This window comes from Mastomys coucha, unplaced genomic scaffold (assembly GCF_008632895.1).
Source record: "Mastomys coucha isolate ucsf_1 unplaced genomic scaffold, UCSF_Mcou_1 pScaffold22, whole genome shotgun sequence".
Lineage (NCBI taxonomy): Eukaryota > Metazoa > Chordata > Mammalia > Rodentia > Muridae > Mastomys > Mastomys coucha.
In genome coordinates this window covers 157,595,602-157,614,326 of record NW_022196905.1, presented here as the reverse complement: position 1 = coordinate 157,614,326, position 18,725 = coordinate 157,595,602, and the positions used below count along the sequence as shown (strand labels likewise).

The 18,725-nt window shown below is 45.1% G+C and overlaps 1 protein-coding gene across 1 annotated transcript in view; it reads right to left on the bottom strand.

The window, feature by feature from the left end:
• Window positions 1-18,725, bottom strand: part of Dlgap2 (DLG associated protein 2) — a 663,305-nt gene that overhangs the window by 572,378 nt on the left and 72,202 nt on the right. The window contains exon 2 of the mRNA XM_031339174.1: window positions 16,317-16,371. Coding sequence (XP_031195034.1) covers window positions 16,317-16,371 — 55 coding nt within the window. The remainder of the gene's footprint in view (window positions 1-16,316; window positions 16,372-18,725) is intronic.

The following is an 18,725-nucleotide window of genomic DNA, read 5'->3' as shown; positions in this document are numbered from 1 at the left end:
TGAAGGGGCTGATCCTACAGATCCAAAGCTACAGGATCTCCATGACACAGGGCAACACCAGGATATGAGAGAGGAGTCTTGTTGGAGAACTCTGATCCTAAGGTCACAGACCCTGATGTTAAGGTGGAAGTCCACCATGTCTGGATAGTCCTCTGAGCTCAGTGCAGAAGCCCAGAGGGCTTCCTTTCCTCTGCCTGGCCCTGTTTGGAGAGTGTCTCTGAGCACATCCGGACCTTATTTGGAGGGTGACCTCGCACAGAGCTTCCTGCAAGCGCTGCATGATTCAGCACATGAGTCTCACTCTTCCCCCTCCCCATATGATAATTAGGTGCTGTGTTATGACCAATCAGTCTTTCCCCCTCCCCATATGATAATTAGGTATCATGTTATGACCAATCACCATCTCCTGCAGGTCACCCTAATATACCTTACCCTTGGAGCAATAAAATGAGCTGTCTGTCTGACACTGACACCCAGAAGTTCCTTCGGCCACACTCACCACCTTCTGAGTCCTGCTCGTAGCCTCTGCTCCGTTCATCACGTGGGCAGATGGCCAACAACCCATGAGGAAGAGGGAGACCCACAAAGTCCCTGTGAGGTTCCAGTAGCAATAGAGTAGCAGAAGCCAGAGCCCTCATACAAGACCAATGAGTCATTGCAATGAACATTTGTAAGCAAAGAAGTGTGAAGAAAAGATTATACTACACTATACTATCATACACAGTGTATGGAACATACATTGTGACACATGACAGCTTCCATGAGACTCTTTTTTTTTCTCTGTTGAAAGAAAGGCAGTAAGGGTGGAGGGTAAGCAAGAGGGGAGTGAAGGTAAGTGGGGTTAAGGGTGCATGATGGAAAATTCACAAAGAACCAACACAAAGTCTTTTTAAAAATCAAAGCCATTTGCACTGCCACAAGCTGCCAAAGCCAACATGCCCCCACCACTCCACCATCATCAAAACTAAAACAGCTCTCTGATGTTGCCCAGGAGCTCAAATAAACTCAACAGAGAGACCTTCTTGAAGCCTCCAAGATGAGCCTCGTGGGTTCACTTGTGAACACCTCGGCAAGTAACCCCAGCTGGCTCTTCTGCCCCTGGTTCTTGCTCATCCTACTGGTGCCCCTCCCTCCTTCACACTGACTACAACCTGGACCCCACAAACCCAGCCTCCACTCATGCTATACACAGGGTTCTCTGCACATCTCAGGACAGCACCAGCAGTCACAGGCATTGATACCAAGGTCTCACTATGCAAACTCCCTGTCTTCCTACCCTTACAGCCTGACTCTATTCTTGTAACCACATCCAGGTTATGGCTAACTCTTCAGAGAAGGAACAATTAGACATCTTAGCACAGTAGGGCTAACGTGGCCCAGGGGCAGCCCCGGATCATAAAGCACAGAGAGAGCTTTATCTCTTGGCTGATGGCTACACACTGATTGCACAAAGGTTTTACTGACATTTTCTTTTGCATGTCATATACATTGATTGTTCTCATCCCTGCTACATCCTTGTCACCTCCCATTGATCTCCTCCCTATATTCCCTTCTCTACTTCATCTTTCTTTCTTTATGTGGAGATTAAATATAGAAAATACATGGTACTTCCCTTTCTGAGTCTGTCTGATTGCACTCAACACAACAGTCCCTAGTCACATGCATTTTCCTGTAAATGACATGATTTAGTTCTTCTTTATGGCCAAGTAATGCTCTATTGTGTGCATATACCATGGATTTTTATTCATTCTTCCACTGACAGACATCTAGGCTGGATTCCATGACATGGCTATTGTGAATAGGAAAACAATAAACACCAGTGTGCAGGTGTCTCTGCTGAAACACTTCAATATACAGTGTGAATGGTGACTTACTGAATAGGACTCTGATGGCTCATGAAATCATAGCAAAGGCTGACAAATGGAATTTCATCAAATTAAAAAATCTTCCTTACAAGAAAAGAATCAACCGAACAAAGAGATAGCTCCGGAACAGGAAAAATCATTGCCAGACATTTATCCAATGGAAGACTAATAGCTAGATATAAAAAGAACTAAGAACAATTTAACAACAAAAGAACAGGTAATCCAATTATTAAATGGGTAAACGAACTGAACACTTTTCAAAGTTAGAAGTACAGATGGCCAAGATATATATGAAAAAGAATGCTCAACATTTTCAGCTATCAGGGAAAGGAGATCCCATCTCAAGCAGTCAGAACAGCTATGATCCAGAAAATGAACAGCAAATGTTGGCGAGGATGTGGGAGAGAAGAATCTTTGCTTGCTGGTGGGAGTGTAAGCTGTTGGATCCGCTGTGGAAATTAGTTTGCAGGTTTCTCAGAAACCCAAAGCTGGAATCACTACATGACCCAGCTATACCAACCCTGCGGGTATTCCAAGAGGTCTTCCTTGGAGCCCCTCTTCCGACTGCACATTCTCGTCTGTTCACACATCTGAGATACAAAATGCAACTGATGCTCTACTGTAACATTGACTGGCAGCTGCAGATCCCAAAGCGGCAACTATGGTGCTGCCCATTCTGCCTGAGCATTCAGAAGATATAATCTCTCTCTTAAGAAGAGGATGTTTATGTGGAGATCGGGAGCCTGATATGGCTGTCTCCTGAGAGGCTCTGCCAGAGTCTGACAAATACAGAGGCGGATGCACGCAGCCAACCACTGGACTGAGCACTGGGGTTCCCTAATGGAGAAGTTGGAGAAGGGACTAAGGGAGCTAAGGGGGTTTTGCAGCCCCGTGGGCGGGGGGGGGGGGGGGGGGGAGCAACAGGGTCAACTAGCCAGACCCCTCGGAGCTCCCGGGGACTGGATTACCAACCAAAGAGTACACATGGAAGGACCCATGGCACTGGCCACATATGTGGCAGAGGATGGCCTTATTGAACATCAGTGGGAGGAGAGGCCCTTGGGCCTGAGGGTGTTCAATGCCCCAGTGTATGGGAATGCCAGGGCAAGAAGGCGAGAGAGGGTGGGAAGGTGGGCGGGTGGTTCGGGGAGCACCCTCATAGAGGCATGGGGAGAAGGGATGGGATGGAGGGCAGGGGGAGAGGGGATGGGATGGAGGACCTGGAGAAGGGATAACATTTGAAATGTAAGTAAAGAAAATATCCAATAAAAAAAAAGGAAAAGGATGTTTTACTGACCTGACCCAAAATACAGAAGCAACTTGTGGCTGCCCACAGCCACTACTCCTCCACAGCATCTAACAGGCTCCTGACACTGGCCATCCCACACTGTGTTATTATTTTCAAAGCCCTCTCAGCCGTGCTTCCCCATGGTCAGCTCACTTTCTCCTGTCTCACTCTCCACCACCAAGCCTCTTATACAAACTCCTGTTCTATTTGGCTCAGCTAAAATACAATTACCTCCTATCATAACCATCTCCAGGAGTCACACAAATTGGAAAGATCCCTCCCAATCCAGGAACCCTGTTTGAGATTTTCCAGAGACACATTTAAATGTCACCAACTATTTCCCTCTTAGGAAAAAGTTCTAAAGAGTAATACAACCACCCTCAGAACCTGGAGCTTCAAGGTAGCAGCTTGACTCTGAGTGACAGGAGAAGCCCTGGGTACTGCCATATCCTGGGTGGAAGGGGCCAGGTGACGACATGGCAAGTTTCTGACGTCCGTGTGGCACTCTTGTGCCTGGAGTGACCATTCTCCTCAGGGCCCTTCTCTGAACTCTCCAGAGACATCAGACTGTTGGAGCAGCTCCAGAAAAGGCTGCCTGCCAAGTCAGATACAAACAAATCCCATTCACAGCCATGGGGACACTTGAAGACGGGCTTACAGCTTCTTCCACAGCCTATGCCACAATATAGAGTTTGTCATGTAGCAAATTCATGGTAGCATGTCCCATAGTTACCTCCATATACCAGACCCTAGGCTTCTAGACCAAGACTACTATCTTTCAACTGCAAAATTCTCAGCTTCACGTTGCCATTAAAAAAAAAAAAAAAACTTCCTTTCTCAATTTCATTATTTGTGCATCTGTCCTTAATATCTCTGCAAATTAACCCCAACTCCTACCTGAGGAAATGGCTGCTATAAATCAAGTGGGTTGAGGGTGATTTATATGCCACCTGAAAACTGTTAAGCAATGAGACTGTGCTGCTAAATAAGCCAGCCCTTGTGAGAAATCCATCACTGTCTTTATGTGAAGCTGCAGTGGCGGAGGAAGAGAAGCTCATCATGCTAAGCAGGGTGTGGCAGAGGAAGAGAAGCTCATCATGCTAATCAGGGTGTGGCGGAGACTGCAGGAACCAAGCATCATCAGCCAAGAAAGCAGCACAGCAGCCACTGGGTCCCTACCTGAGAAGACACATGAGGACATTTTAAGCTTGTCTATAGACTCAGCCAAGGGGATCAGAGAGATGGTTCAATGGTTAAGAATTGCTCTTGCAGAGGACCCAAGTTGGGTTCCTAGCATCCACACAGAAAAGCTCACAACCACCTATAACTAGCCCCAAATGACCCAATGCCTCTGGCTTCTGTAGGCACCCAAACTCATAAGTACATACACAGATACATTGCACATATGCATGACTCAATATGTAATAAAATAAATATTTTTAAAACCCTAATCAATACTTGGTTTTACCAAAAATAAAATAAAGTAATAGTTTTTAGACCTTCTCATTTAATACTGAGTGTTTTTACAATGAAATGCATCTATCATAATGTTTGGGTTGGGTTGTTGTTGTTTTTTTTGTTTGTTTGTTTTTTGTTTTTTGTTTTGTTTTTTTTTTTTTGACAAATACTCAAACTTCTCAACTTCAAAAGAAAGAATTCAGTGACTTTCACTTCATGGCTCCCTTTACATTATTAGTACTTCAGGAGGAAGCCAGCCCTTCCCCAACACTAACACTCTCCTTTTAGAATACCAATGAGAAGGGTCCTGCTAGTAGAGGCCACTGTAAGGTAAGGCAGAGGCATGTGGGTCAATTCTAAGAAGCATGGTTCTGAATTGTACAAATAAAAACCAGCAGACACCACAAAGGTAGATGGGTTCTCGCTGTGAGGGTCCGGTCATCCCCATCATACCTGACACCTATGACACACAGTGCCTAGCAGGTCAGTGCTGCCAACCTCCACTGATACAATCCTAAGACTGCTTCCACCCAGAGCAAGACTCACCAAGGAATTTCCCCTCCAGTTCTCCCAGTCAACGTCCTCACTGTCCATTGAGGGAGGGAACATGACATTGTCATGAGCAGAGAAAGAATGACAAATTCACTCCAGAAGAGCCAAGGTGAGGTATGAAGAACCAGGCTTCAATCCCACAGCTAAGGTGTCCTGCATCCTGACAAGACAGGCGAGAATGCCAACTCCCAACTAAAATAGCCAAGCATCACACAAAGATACCAGCTAGGTCCCACAGAGACAGCAGCATGGCACAGCTGTGTTGGTAGAGAAGCCATCCCCACTGTCACACAGGTGACCAGATTGCAATAACAGATATACATGCCCTGTCACATGGAAACAACAGAAAAGGCTAGCAGGTCACCAGAAAACCCATGTCTCATGAAAAAGCCCATGTGACAGGCCTACATATACTGTGTACACAAGCACCACACATACAGGCACTCCTGAGCAACACTGGAACTTACAGCCTGTGTGATGTACATCACTGGCTTCTGACAAGGAATCCCAGATTGCTGTGGAGTCCAAAGAAACTGGAAAGAGTGTTACCTGGGACCACAAATAATAGAAGGGCACTGTAGACCCAGGTGAAATGCCTGAAGAAAGAACAGAGGGAAACAAGAGAGTGGGGGGCCCTCAAAAACCTGAAACACGATGTGGAACAAAGAGGTGAAGGGGATGGAGAGCCATGGTGTGACTATGAAAAACTTTTCCTGGAGACACATGTCTACTTACCCCAGATAGGGAGCCCACAACAGACCAAAGTACCGATACCACCCAAGTCCAATTTGGTGAACCATGAGTTTTACTGGGGTTACTTACAGGGATATGTGTAAGGGGGGGCTACAGGAACGGAAGCAACTCAAAGACAGCTGCATCACCAAGGTCCACCTCAGCATGGGTGACAGCTCACAGAGCTTGGGACACTCCACTGCACTGCCTGCAGGTAGCTCAACAGGCTGGGGAGGGTACTTTCTAGGTGGCTGGCTCTGTTGCTCCAAACTGCTAGCTGGTTTCTGTGGTTTCTGTTTCTCCCAAGCAGCTGATCTCATCTCAGAGTCTTTGCTGCTTGGCTTGAGCAAGAGTCTTCTTTGCAGCTCAGCTTCACCAGTCAGAAAGGAACTCTCAGACTTTATTGCTTTGTTTACTCCAGCAGGCTGGGGCCTAATGAGTCTTGTCAGTTTCAGGGACTTCCTGAAGCTATTTTGAGTTGTTTCTCTTCCTGCTTAAAGAGCTTCCCTACTGGATAGAATATTTCAGTCTTGGAGGAAGCTGTTATGCAACAGGTGACACTGGTATGATTGGACAATATATGAACAAAAAGCAACAACACTGAGTGTATGTATAGCCAGATCATCACCACGCTAATTTGTAAGCGTTAAAGAACAATCCCTTAGTAAGTCACCTCTTAGTAAAAAGAAAGCTCTCTGACAAGATGGGAAGTTAGTAGTCCAGGCAGATCACACACCAGGAGCCTGTGTTCTTCAGAAGGAAGCCATATGTGTGTCACACTGTACAGGAAGCTTGCTATGTCTGATATTTTCTCTACATTTCCCTGAGAGACTGCCAACATCCTTCTTATCCTCACGGTCACAGCAATGTGGTGTTTCTGTCCTGGGCACAACTGTAACTGGGCACATGTTGACAGAGGATAAGCACTCTTGAGTTCCAGAAATCTCTGTCTTTAGTTCTATGGACAGAATGGGTTCTGCTGAACCCCTTCTTTGGTTCCCTCCCTCTCTCCAGCACGTAGCAGAAGGAGAGGGGCTAGAACATTCTGCCAATCCCAGAACCCCATTACCAAGAGCCTCAAACCACTTTAGACAGGGCTCTTGCTACTACCAGCCCTGTAATATAGACTATTCTCCAGCACACATTAGCCTCATTTCAATCAACATCTAGCCTGTCAAATTCATATCAAATAATTCATTCTTACATACCAAGACTTTTTACTTTTAAAATATGGCCTCTGAAGTCCAGCTTATATATTGATTATAATGTAATTTTTAAAGTAAGATTGTTCAAATTCTGCAATAGCTATAAATACCACTGTAACAGTTTATCATCCATTCAAAATCATTTACCTCAACCAAAATATGTTATATCTAAAAATCTATAAAAATAATAAATGGGCCAATCTTTCCTTAAGTTAGAACTAGCAGGAACTAGAATACCATTATAATCCTAGTGAAGTAAATTCCACAATTACCACACTGCTCATGGTCATCTTGAAGCTTTTGTTTGCCAAAGATCAAGACCAATAGCCAGGCCACCCCTTGGAGATCAAGTTAGCTATGTGGTAGCCTTAAAGTCTTCTGGAAAGATTTGTGCTCCACCCAGCAGCCTAAGCAGAAGGTTTCATAACTCTAGGTGGACTATGTAAATGCCTGTGAATTGAGCCAGACTGTCAGACAACTGGTAGACCCCTGTTTCTATTACAGGCTTAACTATCAACAACACTCATCATCTTAGGGGATTTTAACTGACTTCAACAACTAACAGACACATTTGAAAGCAGGAGCCTGAACCTAAAATCTCGAATTCTCAGCAAGCACACACGCATGCACACATATGCACAAATGGCAATAGCAATAAAAATGTCCTCAGTACTCAGCAAAGATTGTTATTCCAGATCTGAGAAAGCAAGGACACAGTCATTTCAAAAATGCTTAAATGGGGACCATCCAAATGGCAGTACAAAACACCTCAATGCCTCATAAAATGTGTAAGGGCTGACTCTTCACTCTGCAAAGCAAAGCATAAGTGAGTCAGAGATCCAAAGCGCAGTCCTTTTGTTACTCAGGCTGCTCTTATTCACAAAAGGCCAGCCCTCCTAAGGGCTGCCCTATAAGAATGGTTCAGACAGAGATTCTGGTGAAAAATAAGGTTTCCTAAGAAAACACATTTTTGGGTACAAGAACTAGCTTGGAAGTTTAGACCCCAGTGAGGGGGTGTCTACGCCACCAGGCAAACATGAAGACACAGAGACACAGGCAATGTTGACCGAGGCATCTTCACATGTCCACACAGCAACCTAATCCTGACTCTGTACTGTTCCTCATATACTTTATGAAGCCAACAAGCTGGGTTCTAGGCTGCTGGCTCCTGCATGGTGCAATCATGGAGTCTGTGGGGTCCAGGAAGGGTTCATTCACAGGTTACCATGCATGCCGCCTCTATATATTTTTTCATCCCTAAAAGGCCAATTCAGCCTTCTTCAGATCCACATCTGGTGGTTTTGCTCAGTCAGGGTAGACTGTTTCAACATCATTCAAACACACTGAAACAAGTCCCAAGGAAAAGACTCCTTACCCACGGGAAGGCCTTTAACTATATGAAGAACCCCCCTTTAACCATGAGGAAGCCCCCTTAACTTTAAGGGGGACCTCCAAATCTGGAGAGACTTGGTGCCAAGAGTTTGACCAATCTCTAACATTCAATTATTATACTACATTAACCAATAGATGGAACTTGTTTTTAGCATACACTGGATCAATTCAGGGTATGGAAGCCATGGCAGAGCTACAGTACCATATCAGGGATGTCCTAACCCTTCCCACCCATCACATCCTGGGCCTACACACTCCTCTCCTGTTCTGTGCCCACTCTCCACCCTCAGTAGCATCTTTAGAAGTCATACCCACATGCAAACCCCCAAATTCTTAGCAGTAACTGTAAGCTATTTTCCAATGTCAGTGTTCCACATTGGAACACATGTGGATGTGTAGTTCCTACTCTCTTACTTGAGTTACAAGCTAGGAGAGGCTGTAAAGTTTGAAAGCCTGTGAGTAACCCTGCATCTCCTCCCAGCCCTTCCTCTGCCACAAGTCCTGCAGGGACAGCCTTTCCTGTTCCTGATAAGTATCATGGCTAAGTCCTGGGTTGGACGACCTGAGTCCCCTTGTGTAACCTGACTAACCCAGCTCCTGGTAGGTTGGCCTAACACAACTAAGAGGAGGGTGAGAACTGCTAGGTTTCCAGTTTATCTCCACTCCTCCGGAGACCAGCATTTGTTTTGTAATAATAGGAGGAGGTATCCTAAGGCCATTCCCTCACCTTTGGTAACTTAGACCTTAGACCATGCTTGCTGATCTGTCAACACACTGGTATCAACCTTCATTTTTGCCCTAAGTTTTATGTACATGTGAGCGTACATGATCTTGACTTAATGCCAACACAAATTTAAGGGAACTTATAAATGAATGGGTATGAAAAGAATGGCACAGTTAGGAGAAAGGAATAGGGAGTGTTCAGTGAGGCAAAGCCATGGATAACATACCAAGACAGAGGTAGAGAGCACTGGGTGATGTAGAGCAAGGTGGACAGAAACACACTATGGAAGGGTGTGTAGGGTGTGTTTACTGCTTATCTTGAAATGAGTTGTGCATCAGCCACAAGGCATCAGATGCAATGCTGTCCTGAGATCCTCTGTAGCCTTCTCGCTGGAGCAGGGAGCTTCCTATGATACCCCTAAGGTAACACGGCTGATAGAAGTCCTAAAGCAGCATGCATGGAAACAGGGGAAAGACTTCTGAAGGAATCCTGTCCTTCCCACAGTGTTCCGCCATAGAACAGATTTCAGAGCATCCACTGTTGGGAGCCAAGGCATGGCCACCCGGCTCCCTGCCCCTCAACTAGCCTGAGAACTGCCTGACATTCACCTTGGCTAAAAATATCCTGTGCCTGTTTACCAGGACCTTCCTAAAAGAACTACCTGGACCCCCTGCCAACATCCATCAGATGGACAACCCTGGAGTGAATCCATTGTTCCCTGCCCCTCCCCTTTTCTGTTTTTTTTTTTTTTTTGTAAAGTATATATTGAGCAGTTGCTCTAAGTAAAGTAGACCTTGACAAACCTTTGCAGGATCTCCTCCTCTCTCTCTCCCATTTTACTTTTGCAGGCATGGTCCCTCTTGACCCTCCAAATAACCCCACAGGCCAGGATAATCCACCTACAGGATTACCCCTAACAAACCTCTTGCCTGTATACTTTTTTTCCACCCTAAAGAGCTTATAAAATAAAAAATTCTAGAGGGCTGTGAACTGGGTGGTTACTTCTCTTAATTATCTGTAGCACATTCTGAGATGTTAGGTAAACACACAGTGCTAAGGTTAGCATGCAGCTGCTCAGGCTTGCAAAGGACAATGACACAGGATAAGAAGCTTCCCTCACGTCCCCAAACAGGAAACTGCAGTCACCGAAAAGTTAATTTGGCTCCTCCCAGTTGCAGAGAACTGTGATGGCCTCTACAGGGTGGTCTGGTGAATTTGTGGGATATTAAGGAACATTGTTTCAAACTACAGAGTGAGTCTGAAACCTCTCAGAGGAGAAGAATCAAGAGCAGTTGCCCTTGCGCCTTGTGATGGTTTGTATATGCTCAGTCCAAGGAGTGCCACTATTAGAAGGTGTGGCCCTGTTGGAGTAGCTGTGTCACTGTGGGTGTGGGACTTAAAACCATCATCCTTGCTGCCTGGAAGTATTCTACTAGCTACCTTCAGATGAAACTGTAGAACTCTCAGGTCCTCCTGCACCATGCCTGCCTGGACGCTGCCATGTTCCTACCTTGATGATAATGGACTGAACCTCTGAACCTGTAAGCCAGCCCCAATTAAATGCTGTCCTTATAAGAGTTGCCTTGGTCATGGTGTCTGTTCACATCAGTAAAACCCTAACTAAAACAGACCTCATAGCCTCTTGGCTTTACACCATTATCATCAGAGAGAAACCTAAGGGAAGAGTGGCCAGGTCTGTGGGAATCAACAACTCTCCATACACAAGCATGCTACAAGGATGGGAATAAACACAGTTCATTCTGGGCTGTATTTCTACTGGGGTGCACAGTTTTCTACTAAAAAAAAAAAAACTGCCATCTAAGATACCACAAGACTCTATAGGTGAAGAAAACCAACACTGAATAAAGCTATTTTGGTCCTAAAACCATTGATCTACAAACTTACATTCTGGCAGTAGTTTTGAAACACTACCAATTTTGTAATAAAACCTTTTTCAGTTTATGAAATTAAGCCCTTTGAGGTATGAGAGGCCTTTCTTCTGTCTTTGGATGGTGGGCCGGGGGAGAGGGCACAGGGAAACAAGCATTCTGCTCACTCAACGATGGCACGGAGCGTTAAGAGACAGAGCGAGCAAATCTGCACGGCTCCCAGCATTTACTTTCTCCATTTAGCTCAGGGCCCGTTATTCTTGGTTTATGAATCATATCATATGGCATTCCATTTGCACAACCTCAATTCATTTTTGAAAGGAAAAAAGGTAGTATAAATAATTGCAGTAACTGGGTAAAAGAGCTCACTTGAAGCATTTGGCCTCCCAAAGACTAAACCATCAACCCATAATATTAAAATGGCATCACTTGGCACTCTGTGTCCCTGCATGTGCACTCTGTACATGATGCATCCATCCAGGACCCTTCCATGCACGGTACTTACTGTAGTCCCCCCCCAGGAGCTCCACATCCACCCTCTTCCCCCACACCAGCATCACCATCCCTCATCCACATCATTCTGTCCTGCACTTGATCAGACAGTCACACATAGACAGGAAGGCTTTCCTGAGGTTACTGTAGCATCGCAGACCAACACAGTGTGAGAGGCAGAGGGACAGCACGATGCTCCACAGCTACGCATAGGAGAAAGCCAGGAATTGGGTCTGTGTCCTTATCATCTGAAGAGGGCAGTGTCCTTCCTTCACGGGCAACAGCCAAAGCTAACATAAAAGCTCTAAACCAAAGGTACTGCAGGGCCACCATTCAAGCTATTCTCTGCCACACCAGGAAACAGCATTCCCACCGTATGTGTACGAACCAAGTGCCCCATCTCTGGCACCAGCCACTTTGAGTTATCCCCCTGCAGACGAGCTGTAGAAAAAGAACAAACTGACTCCTTGGTTTCCCCTTATGCCTTCACTCTGAAATTACAAGCTGTTGAAAACCTTTGACTCATGAGAAATCTGGTAGATGTAAAATTACCACCCTTTCTTACCATTTCAACAGAGATGTCTGTCCCCTCTGTTTTCTGAACTAAGCTGGCCAGCAGTCAGTCTAGTTTCAACAACCCTCCTGCTCCTTGGATGGTTGATGATGTATAATTTAAGTTGACTGCCCTGTAAGCCACTAAAGTCTTAGGCAATGCTGAATACACACATATGCATATCTATGTGTATGTGTATGTATGTGTGCGTATGTTTATATACATATGCATATATGTTATATCTACACATATATACATACACATATACATATACACACACTATCTGCATGTAAAAAACAGATCTGTTCAACATATATGGACATTGTAAAATTAGGGATCCTGTTTCAAACACTAGGTTTTAATCCAAGATTCTATTCAGCCCAAATACACTAAGAAATTTGCACCACCTGAAGAACATGCTTAACCACAGTCAGTACCCTGGGAAGGCTTCGGGGAAGATGGTCAAAAGTCTCTACCTGTCCAAAGGACTGATCAGAGTAAGGGACCCTCCAATTCTCTTCCAGGGACCTTTACAGCAGGGCTGGGAACTGGCCATGGTGGGAGAATTTGCAACATGGAAACTGGCAAACACTAGGGCCTCTGGTTCCGCCTCCCCAGCGTCACCCTGCCGAGGAAAGCTGTTTGAGTGCAGCCCTCACTGGCAATCAGGTAACCTTGGAGACAGGGATGCTCAGGTGTTTCAGGAATACCATCATGAGCTGGCAAAGAAGCGAGAATCACAGCCGCACACATGAAGATGGCTAAGCTCTTTCTATTGGACTTCCATGAAGAACGTGTTTCACCATCACCTTTCTGTGACTTTGGAATGAAAGATAGCCCAAAGTCACGTCTCCCAGCATGCTTAGTCTGCGTACAGCCTGTCCCTTTGTTGTTATCAAGGCCTGTGGGGGAATGAATGTTTTTGCCATTCTGTGAGATGAATTTGTTCCCAAAATGTCTTCATTCTTGGTGGCAGAACAGGCTGTCTCCTGAAGGACACAGACAAACACCCTGAGGCAGCCAATCCCAGAGGCAAGGGAGAGCCCCATACTCCACTATCCCACAACCTTCGTGGCCACACTGAAACAAACTGCTGACAAACAAGATCAGAACCCAGGTGTAAGAACCAAATAGCTGCCAACAGTTGCACGGTTTGTCTCACTAGAAGGGAAATGCATACACTCAGTTGCTACTAATACCCTCTCTAATCTTCTCCATATGGAACCCACACACAAATCTTACAAAGCAGGAAGAACAGGAAAAAAACTCAATAGTTTATACTGTGTGCTGCATTTTATATAGAAACCAAAGTTCCCACACCCCAGAAGATAAGAGCATCAAGTGTTCAAGCAATACAAGAGGAAAGCATGTCTTCGTGTAGTAAGCCCGCGCTGCCTATAACCCTGTAAAGACAGGTTAGCTTTTATCTTGGAAATCACCAGCTATAACAAAGGATGTAGGTGAGGAAGTAGCTGTTCGAAAAAGTTTCCAAATTCACCCGGGACTCGGCACACCCTGTGGCCCTTCAGCCATCTGTCACCCATTTTGAATAGAGGCACACAGGAACCAACCCTGAGACATGGGTATGTGATAAGAGTAATATCCCAAAAGCTGAAGCCAACGACACCTCCTGCTAGTGACTTCTTTGCCAAAGCATGTTTCGGGGTAGGAGAGAGCCAACTGTACTGTTTTGGCAGAAAAATCTGACAAAAGGTGGCAGGACTCAAGCCGCAGACAGCACCTGGGATTCTAGGTATCAGCAGGGACGCCCCTGACCACCTGAGCCGGTTGCGAGGGTCCAGTGCACACAGCCGTTGGCTGAGTTAATAAGGTACACAACCTAAAGGCTAAAAATGGGTCACACTGTTAAAAGTCACCAACAATGGAAAAGGAAAGTGTCTGAGTAAAAACTGTATTCAACCCAGAACCAGGAACATCCTGGAACTCTCCCACCAAGTCACACCCCTCAGTTACAGTGTGTTCGGACAAAGATATGCTGTATTCCCCTTTTGCTTCAAAAAGCCTCTCTGTCCATGGTTTTCCTTCACAAAACAACAAGGGCAAAAACTCATGCTCAATGTGTGCCTTCGTTCCTTTATGAACAAATTCCAAAACAAGGTAGTATAGAGAAACGGAGTTAATTAATTAATCCACCTTTTTAGCCCATTCACCAAAATTATCGAATGCAATTAAATTAAGGCAAAACAATTATATATCTTATTTCAAAACCAGCCATGTTTAACTCAGAAAGACTGAGCTCAGTGAAGGCAGCCTTCCTGGGTCTGGGAGCCAACAAGCAGCACCCTTAGGAAATGAAAACAAATGACCTTGAGAGGGCAACATCTCCCAAACTCACTTGAAGCTTTGCATAGAGCAAAGTGTCTCAAAATATCCAAAATTCATCTTATCCTGGAAGCCCACCGCACTGGTAACTCCATTCCCCCGAGCTTAGCTTGTTTCCATTGCCTTGATGGCGTATGTGAAATGGCCCAAGCAGCTTGACCCCTGCCCTCTTGATGCATCACTTCACAGTACATGTCCAGCATCTTTACTTCTAAACAAGACTGTCAGAAAACACAGGCTCAAACAATATGCAACTGTGGAAACATGCGTGTTTCTCTATAAATACAGTAAACAAGATACAAATATGCTTCAATAAAAAGAAACAAACTCTGGAAAGGATGACATCAGTAACAATATATCCACAATTCTTACTTTAAAATATGTAAAATTTTTCCCCCAAACTGTGGTGTTTACCTCGGAATATGCAACATAAGCCCTTCGGTGGCCATGCCTGTTTATATACATAATGTGACAGTGGAAATGTCACCAGAGCTAAGCCCTGCATGTCATCCCAGAAGTCAAATGATCTGAAAACCTCTGTTTCATACCCAACAAAAATATCCTGGCACATGAACCTGTGTTTGAGGAGACAGCTGATTTCAGGAATCTGTAAGCTCTGCAAAACCCTTAGCAAAAAGCAGCTGCATCCACTATCCGCGCCACGGATTCTCAGACTTTCATTTTGATGAAAATAACTTCAATGAGAGGTTGTCTGCATCGAAAAAACCAAGATCTACAGAGCTACAGAAAACACACCTCACATTCTCCTCTTTAATGTTAAACCACCAAGTTCCAAAATAGCTTTTAGACCTTCTTTCTCTCCACCACATTTCCTTAGAAACATTGCAGAGCACTTATGCTCTGCTCACTCCATCCATTCATGATGCAAAGCTTCAGGACAGCACAAGAATGTACCGCAGCATCGCTATACCATCTGACTCACGCACCGCAGCATCCCTATACCATCTGACTCACCCGAATCCTGAAGACCATGCTCATGGCCACTCCCACCCTGATGGCCAAACGGACAACAAACACCCCAGACCACCAAAACAAACAGCTGGTTTTAGTAAATATGTATAAGAAGCAAACAAAAAAGCTCTGGAGGTGATTATTCAATTTGATTTAAAAAAAAGTCAATTTCCCTTAAAAATCCAAGACTATAATCATGTGAATTCATTTCTTTGATCAGTGAAAACAGAAACATGGACTTAGCTTGTAACTCAACAGACAACTGAGTTTCCCATTTCTTTTGTTGTTATCAAAAAAAAATCAGAGAGAGAGAAAGAGAGAGGAGAGGAGAGGAGAAGAGAGGAAAGGAGAGGAGAGGAGAGGAGAGGAGAGGAGAGGAGAGGAGAGGAGAAGAGAAGAGAAGAGAAGAGAAGAGAAGAGAAGAGAAGAGAAGAGAAGAGAAGAGAAGAGAAGAGAAGAGAAGAGAAGAGAAGAGCAAATAGCCTGCAAAGCATCTAACGCCAGCATCGCGTTTGACCCCTGACATCTAACACCAGCATCGTGTTTGGCCACTGACATCTAACGCCAGCATCATGTTTGGCCACTGACATCTAACGCCAGCATCGCGTTTGGCCACTGACATCTAACACCAGCATCGTGTTTGGCCACTGACATCTAACGCCAGCATCGCGTTTGGCCACTGACATCTAACGCCAGCATCGCGTTTGGCCACTGACATCTAACGCCAGCATCGTGTTTGGCCACTGACATCTAACGCCAGCATCACGTTTGGCCACTGACATCTAACGCCAGCATCGTGTTTGGCCACTGACATACAACCCATGGTCTGAGATCAGGAAGACTGTTCCTACCTGTGTTCCTGTCTGGTAAGATGCAGCAATGCTTCTGCAGAATGCCGGGCAGAACCTGTTCCAAAACACATAAATAAAAGGTGCTTGGTTATTACTCAGGCAGAGGTAAAGCACTTCATTAGCTGCTGTGAGGCATTTTCTAACAAGATCATTCAGTATGGCTCCAAAGTCGCCGCACCCAAGACGGACTCAATGCTCAACCTGTGTGGAAAAAGCTGATAACGTGCGTCTTTCATCAAAAAGGTTAATCAGGTAAGTGTGCTGATTGCATATGGTTCTCCTGAGACGAGGCTGCCACTGAGTAATGCACTCCCTAATGGGCCCTAAGAGATCTGGAACATGGCTCTGGAGGGCCAGCTGTGTGCAGGGAAATGGGCACACCAATTTTCCTGGTGGCTTTTAAAATATTAGGTGTAATTAGAGCCTGACACTGGAGCCTTGCTGGGACACTCTGCTGGGTCTCCACAGAGGACCTAACCTCAGCAGCTGTCACCCTTCATCCAGAAGATCTGTGGAGAAATGTAAAACAAAGAGTTCTGTCTAGAGTCTAAGCTGGGTGACAAAAGGTGAAGGAAGTGTCTCATTTGATTTGAGGGAGAAAACAATAGAAATTGGGTTTGTCAAGAAAATCCTACAATGCAAAGCTTCCACAAAGCGCGGGCTGGAACAGGTCTGCAACAGGAGATTCTCAGGAGAAAATTTATGACCGTGCTTCCTAAGCCGCTCAGGGAAATGCTGAACTCTCACTCACATGCTCAGCAAGATCAGGGATGATGGCCCCCGGCCAGCAGTGGCAGCTGTCCAGAGATTTCAGCCAGGACAGTAGTGTGACATTAGAGTAATGGATTCCATATAACTGACAGCCGTGTCCCAGGGAAACACCAGGAATGTTACTTCCTCCACTCCCTCAGAATACCTGTGTGCAGTAAAGAATGCTTCTTATCCTAAATATAATCAACTGTACAGAACAGCATAGATAATTTCTGACTCTGGATAAAAATCTACTTACATGCACACAAAAAAAAATCAAATAAAATAAAGCAATAAACAAATCTGTATCTAGAAAATGTTGTGGAAAATGTGGGATTAGAGTTCAAAAACATATCTGATTTTTGCCCAGGTAACTGCTGCACGGGGACACAAACCATAGCTTATGAAAACCTCATTCGGTTAATCTTCAAGCGTATGGCAAGAAGCACAGTGTCAATGCTAGCCCATGAGCCAGAGTCTAAGGTGCTGATGGTCTCCATCAAGCAGGACTGACCCTGGGTTTATGTCTGACTCCTCCTAGAGAGCAGCCCTAAGCCTTCAAGGCTTAGAATGCAGGAACACCGAGTTTCAATGGGTAATCCTTCTGTTGAGTATGGAAACTAACTATAAACCCAGTAGTTACACTGGTGAGGTCTCTCCATAGTTGGCTCTGTCACTCTGAGTCGGTATTATCAGATGATCACAATGTCACCTTTCCCCTGGGTCTTGAACTGAGAGAGCTATTCTTAAGCCAGGTCCTAAAGGCCATAGTGTATATAGAAATGTCTAACCTGAGGACCACCAAGTTAAGGAATAGTCATGTCAGTTTATTGACATGTGACCTTAGAGACTGATCAATGATTCCCAAGGGCAGCCACTCTGATCAAGGTCTCTGGGTCAAGCTATGTGGACACCTGGCTCTGGAGTACTCAAGCTTCCTGCTTCCCCTCAGAGCTTTCCCAAGCTGCCGCTACCCGCAAAAAGCTGCCAGCATAATCCAGGGATCTCACTTTTGATGCCTTTGAAGCAATATTTCCTCCCTGACACAGCCTCAATTTTTTTTTTAACATGCCAAGTAGCTTTCATTTGACTGCAAACAGGAAAATATAAGGAGCCTGGAGAAGTCATAAACAGTCCATGGTAGAATTCACCTTGACTTTCCCAAAGGCAGACAATTTGTGTTCAAAAATGGCGCCTATATCTAATCTTGACAGTCTCCTCCCAGCCTCCATCCTGGGTAAGACACCTGCACTAAATCTTGGATACAGCCGCAGACTCCCAAATGCCAGGCACACATCACTTCCTTGCAGCCAGCTTAAGGGAACATCCAGGCAAGCCTGTAATGGGTTTATTTCCTTCTCTCTGAAGGATTTACAGAAGGCAGCAAAGGAGAATGAAATTATCTTGCCTGCCCGAAGGCACTTTAAAAGTTCAATCCTGCTCAACCTGTCTATTCTTTGAGAGCATTTAACTGTTGAAGATAATTGGAGACATTATGCTCTGCTGTCCAGAGTCAGGAGAGAGGAACAACAAATTCAAAGACCCCCCAGAATCCCCATCAGCACTACCCAAGGTCTCAGAGTGTCCATCATTCCACATTCTGAGGAGGCCCCTGTTGATATCCATGCAGTGTACATTCAGATTCTTCCAACTAGAGAT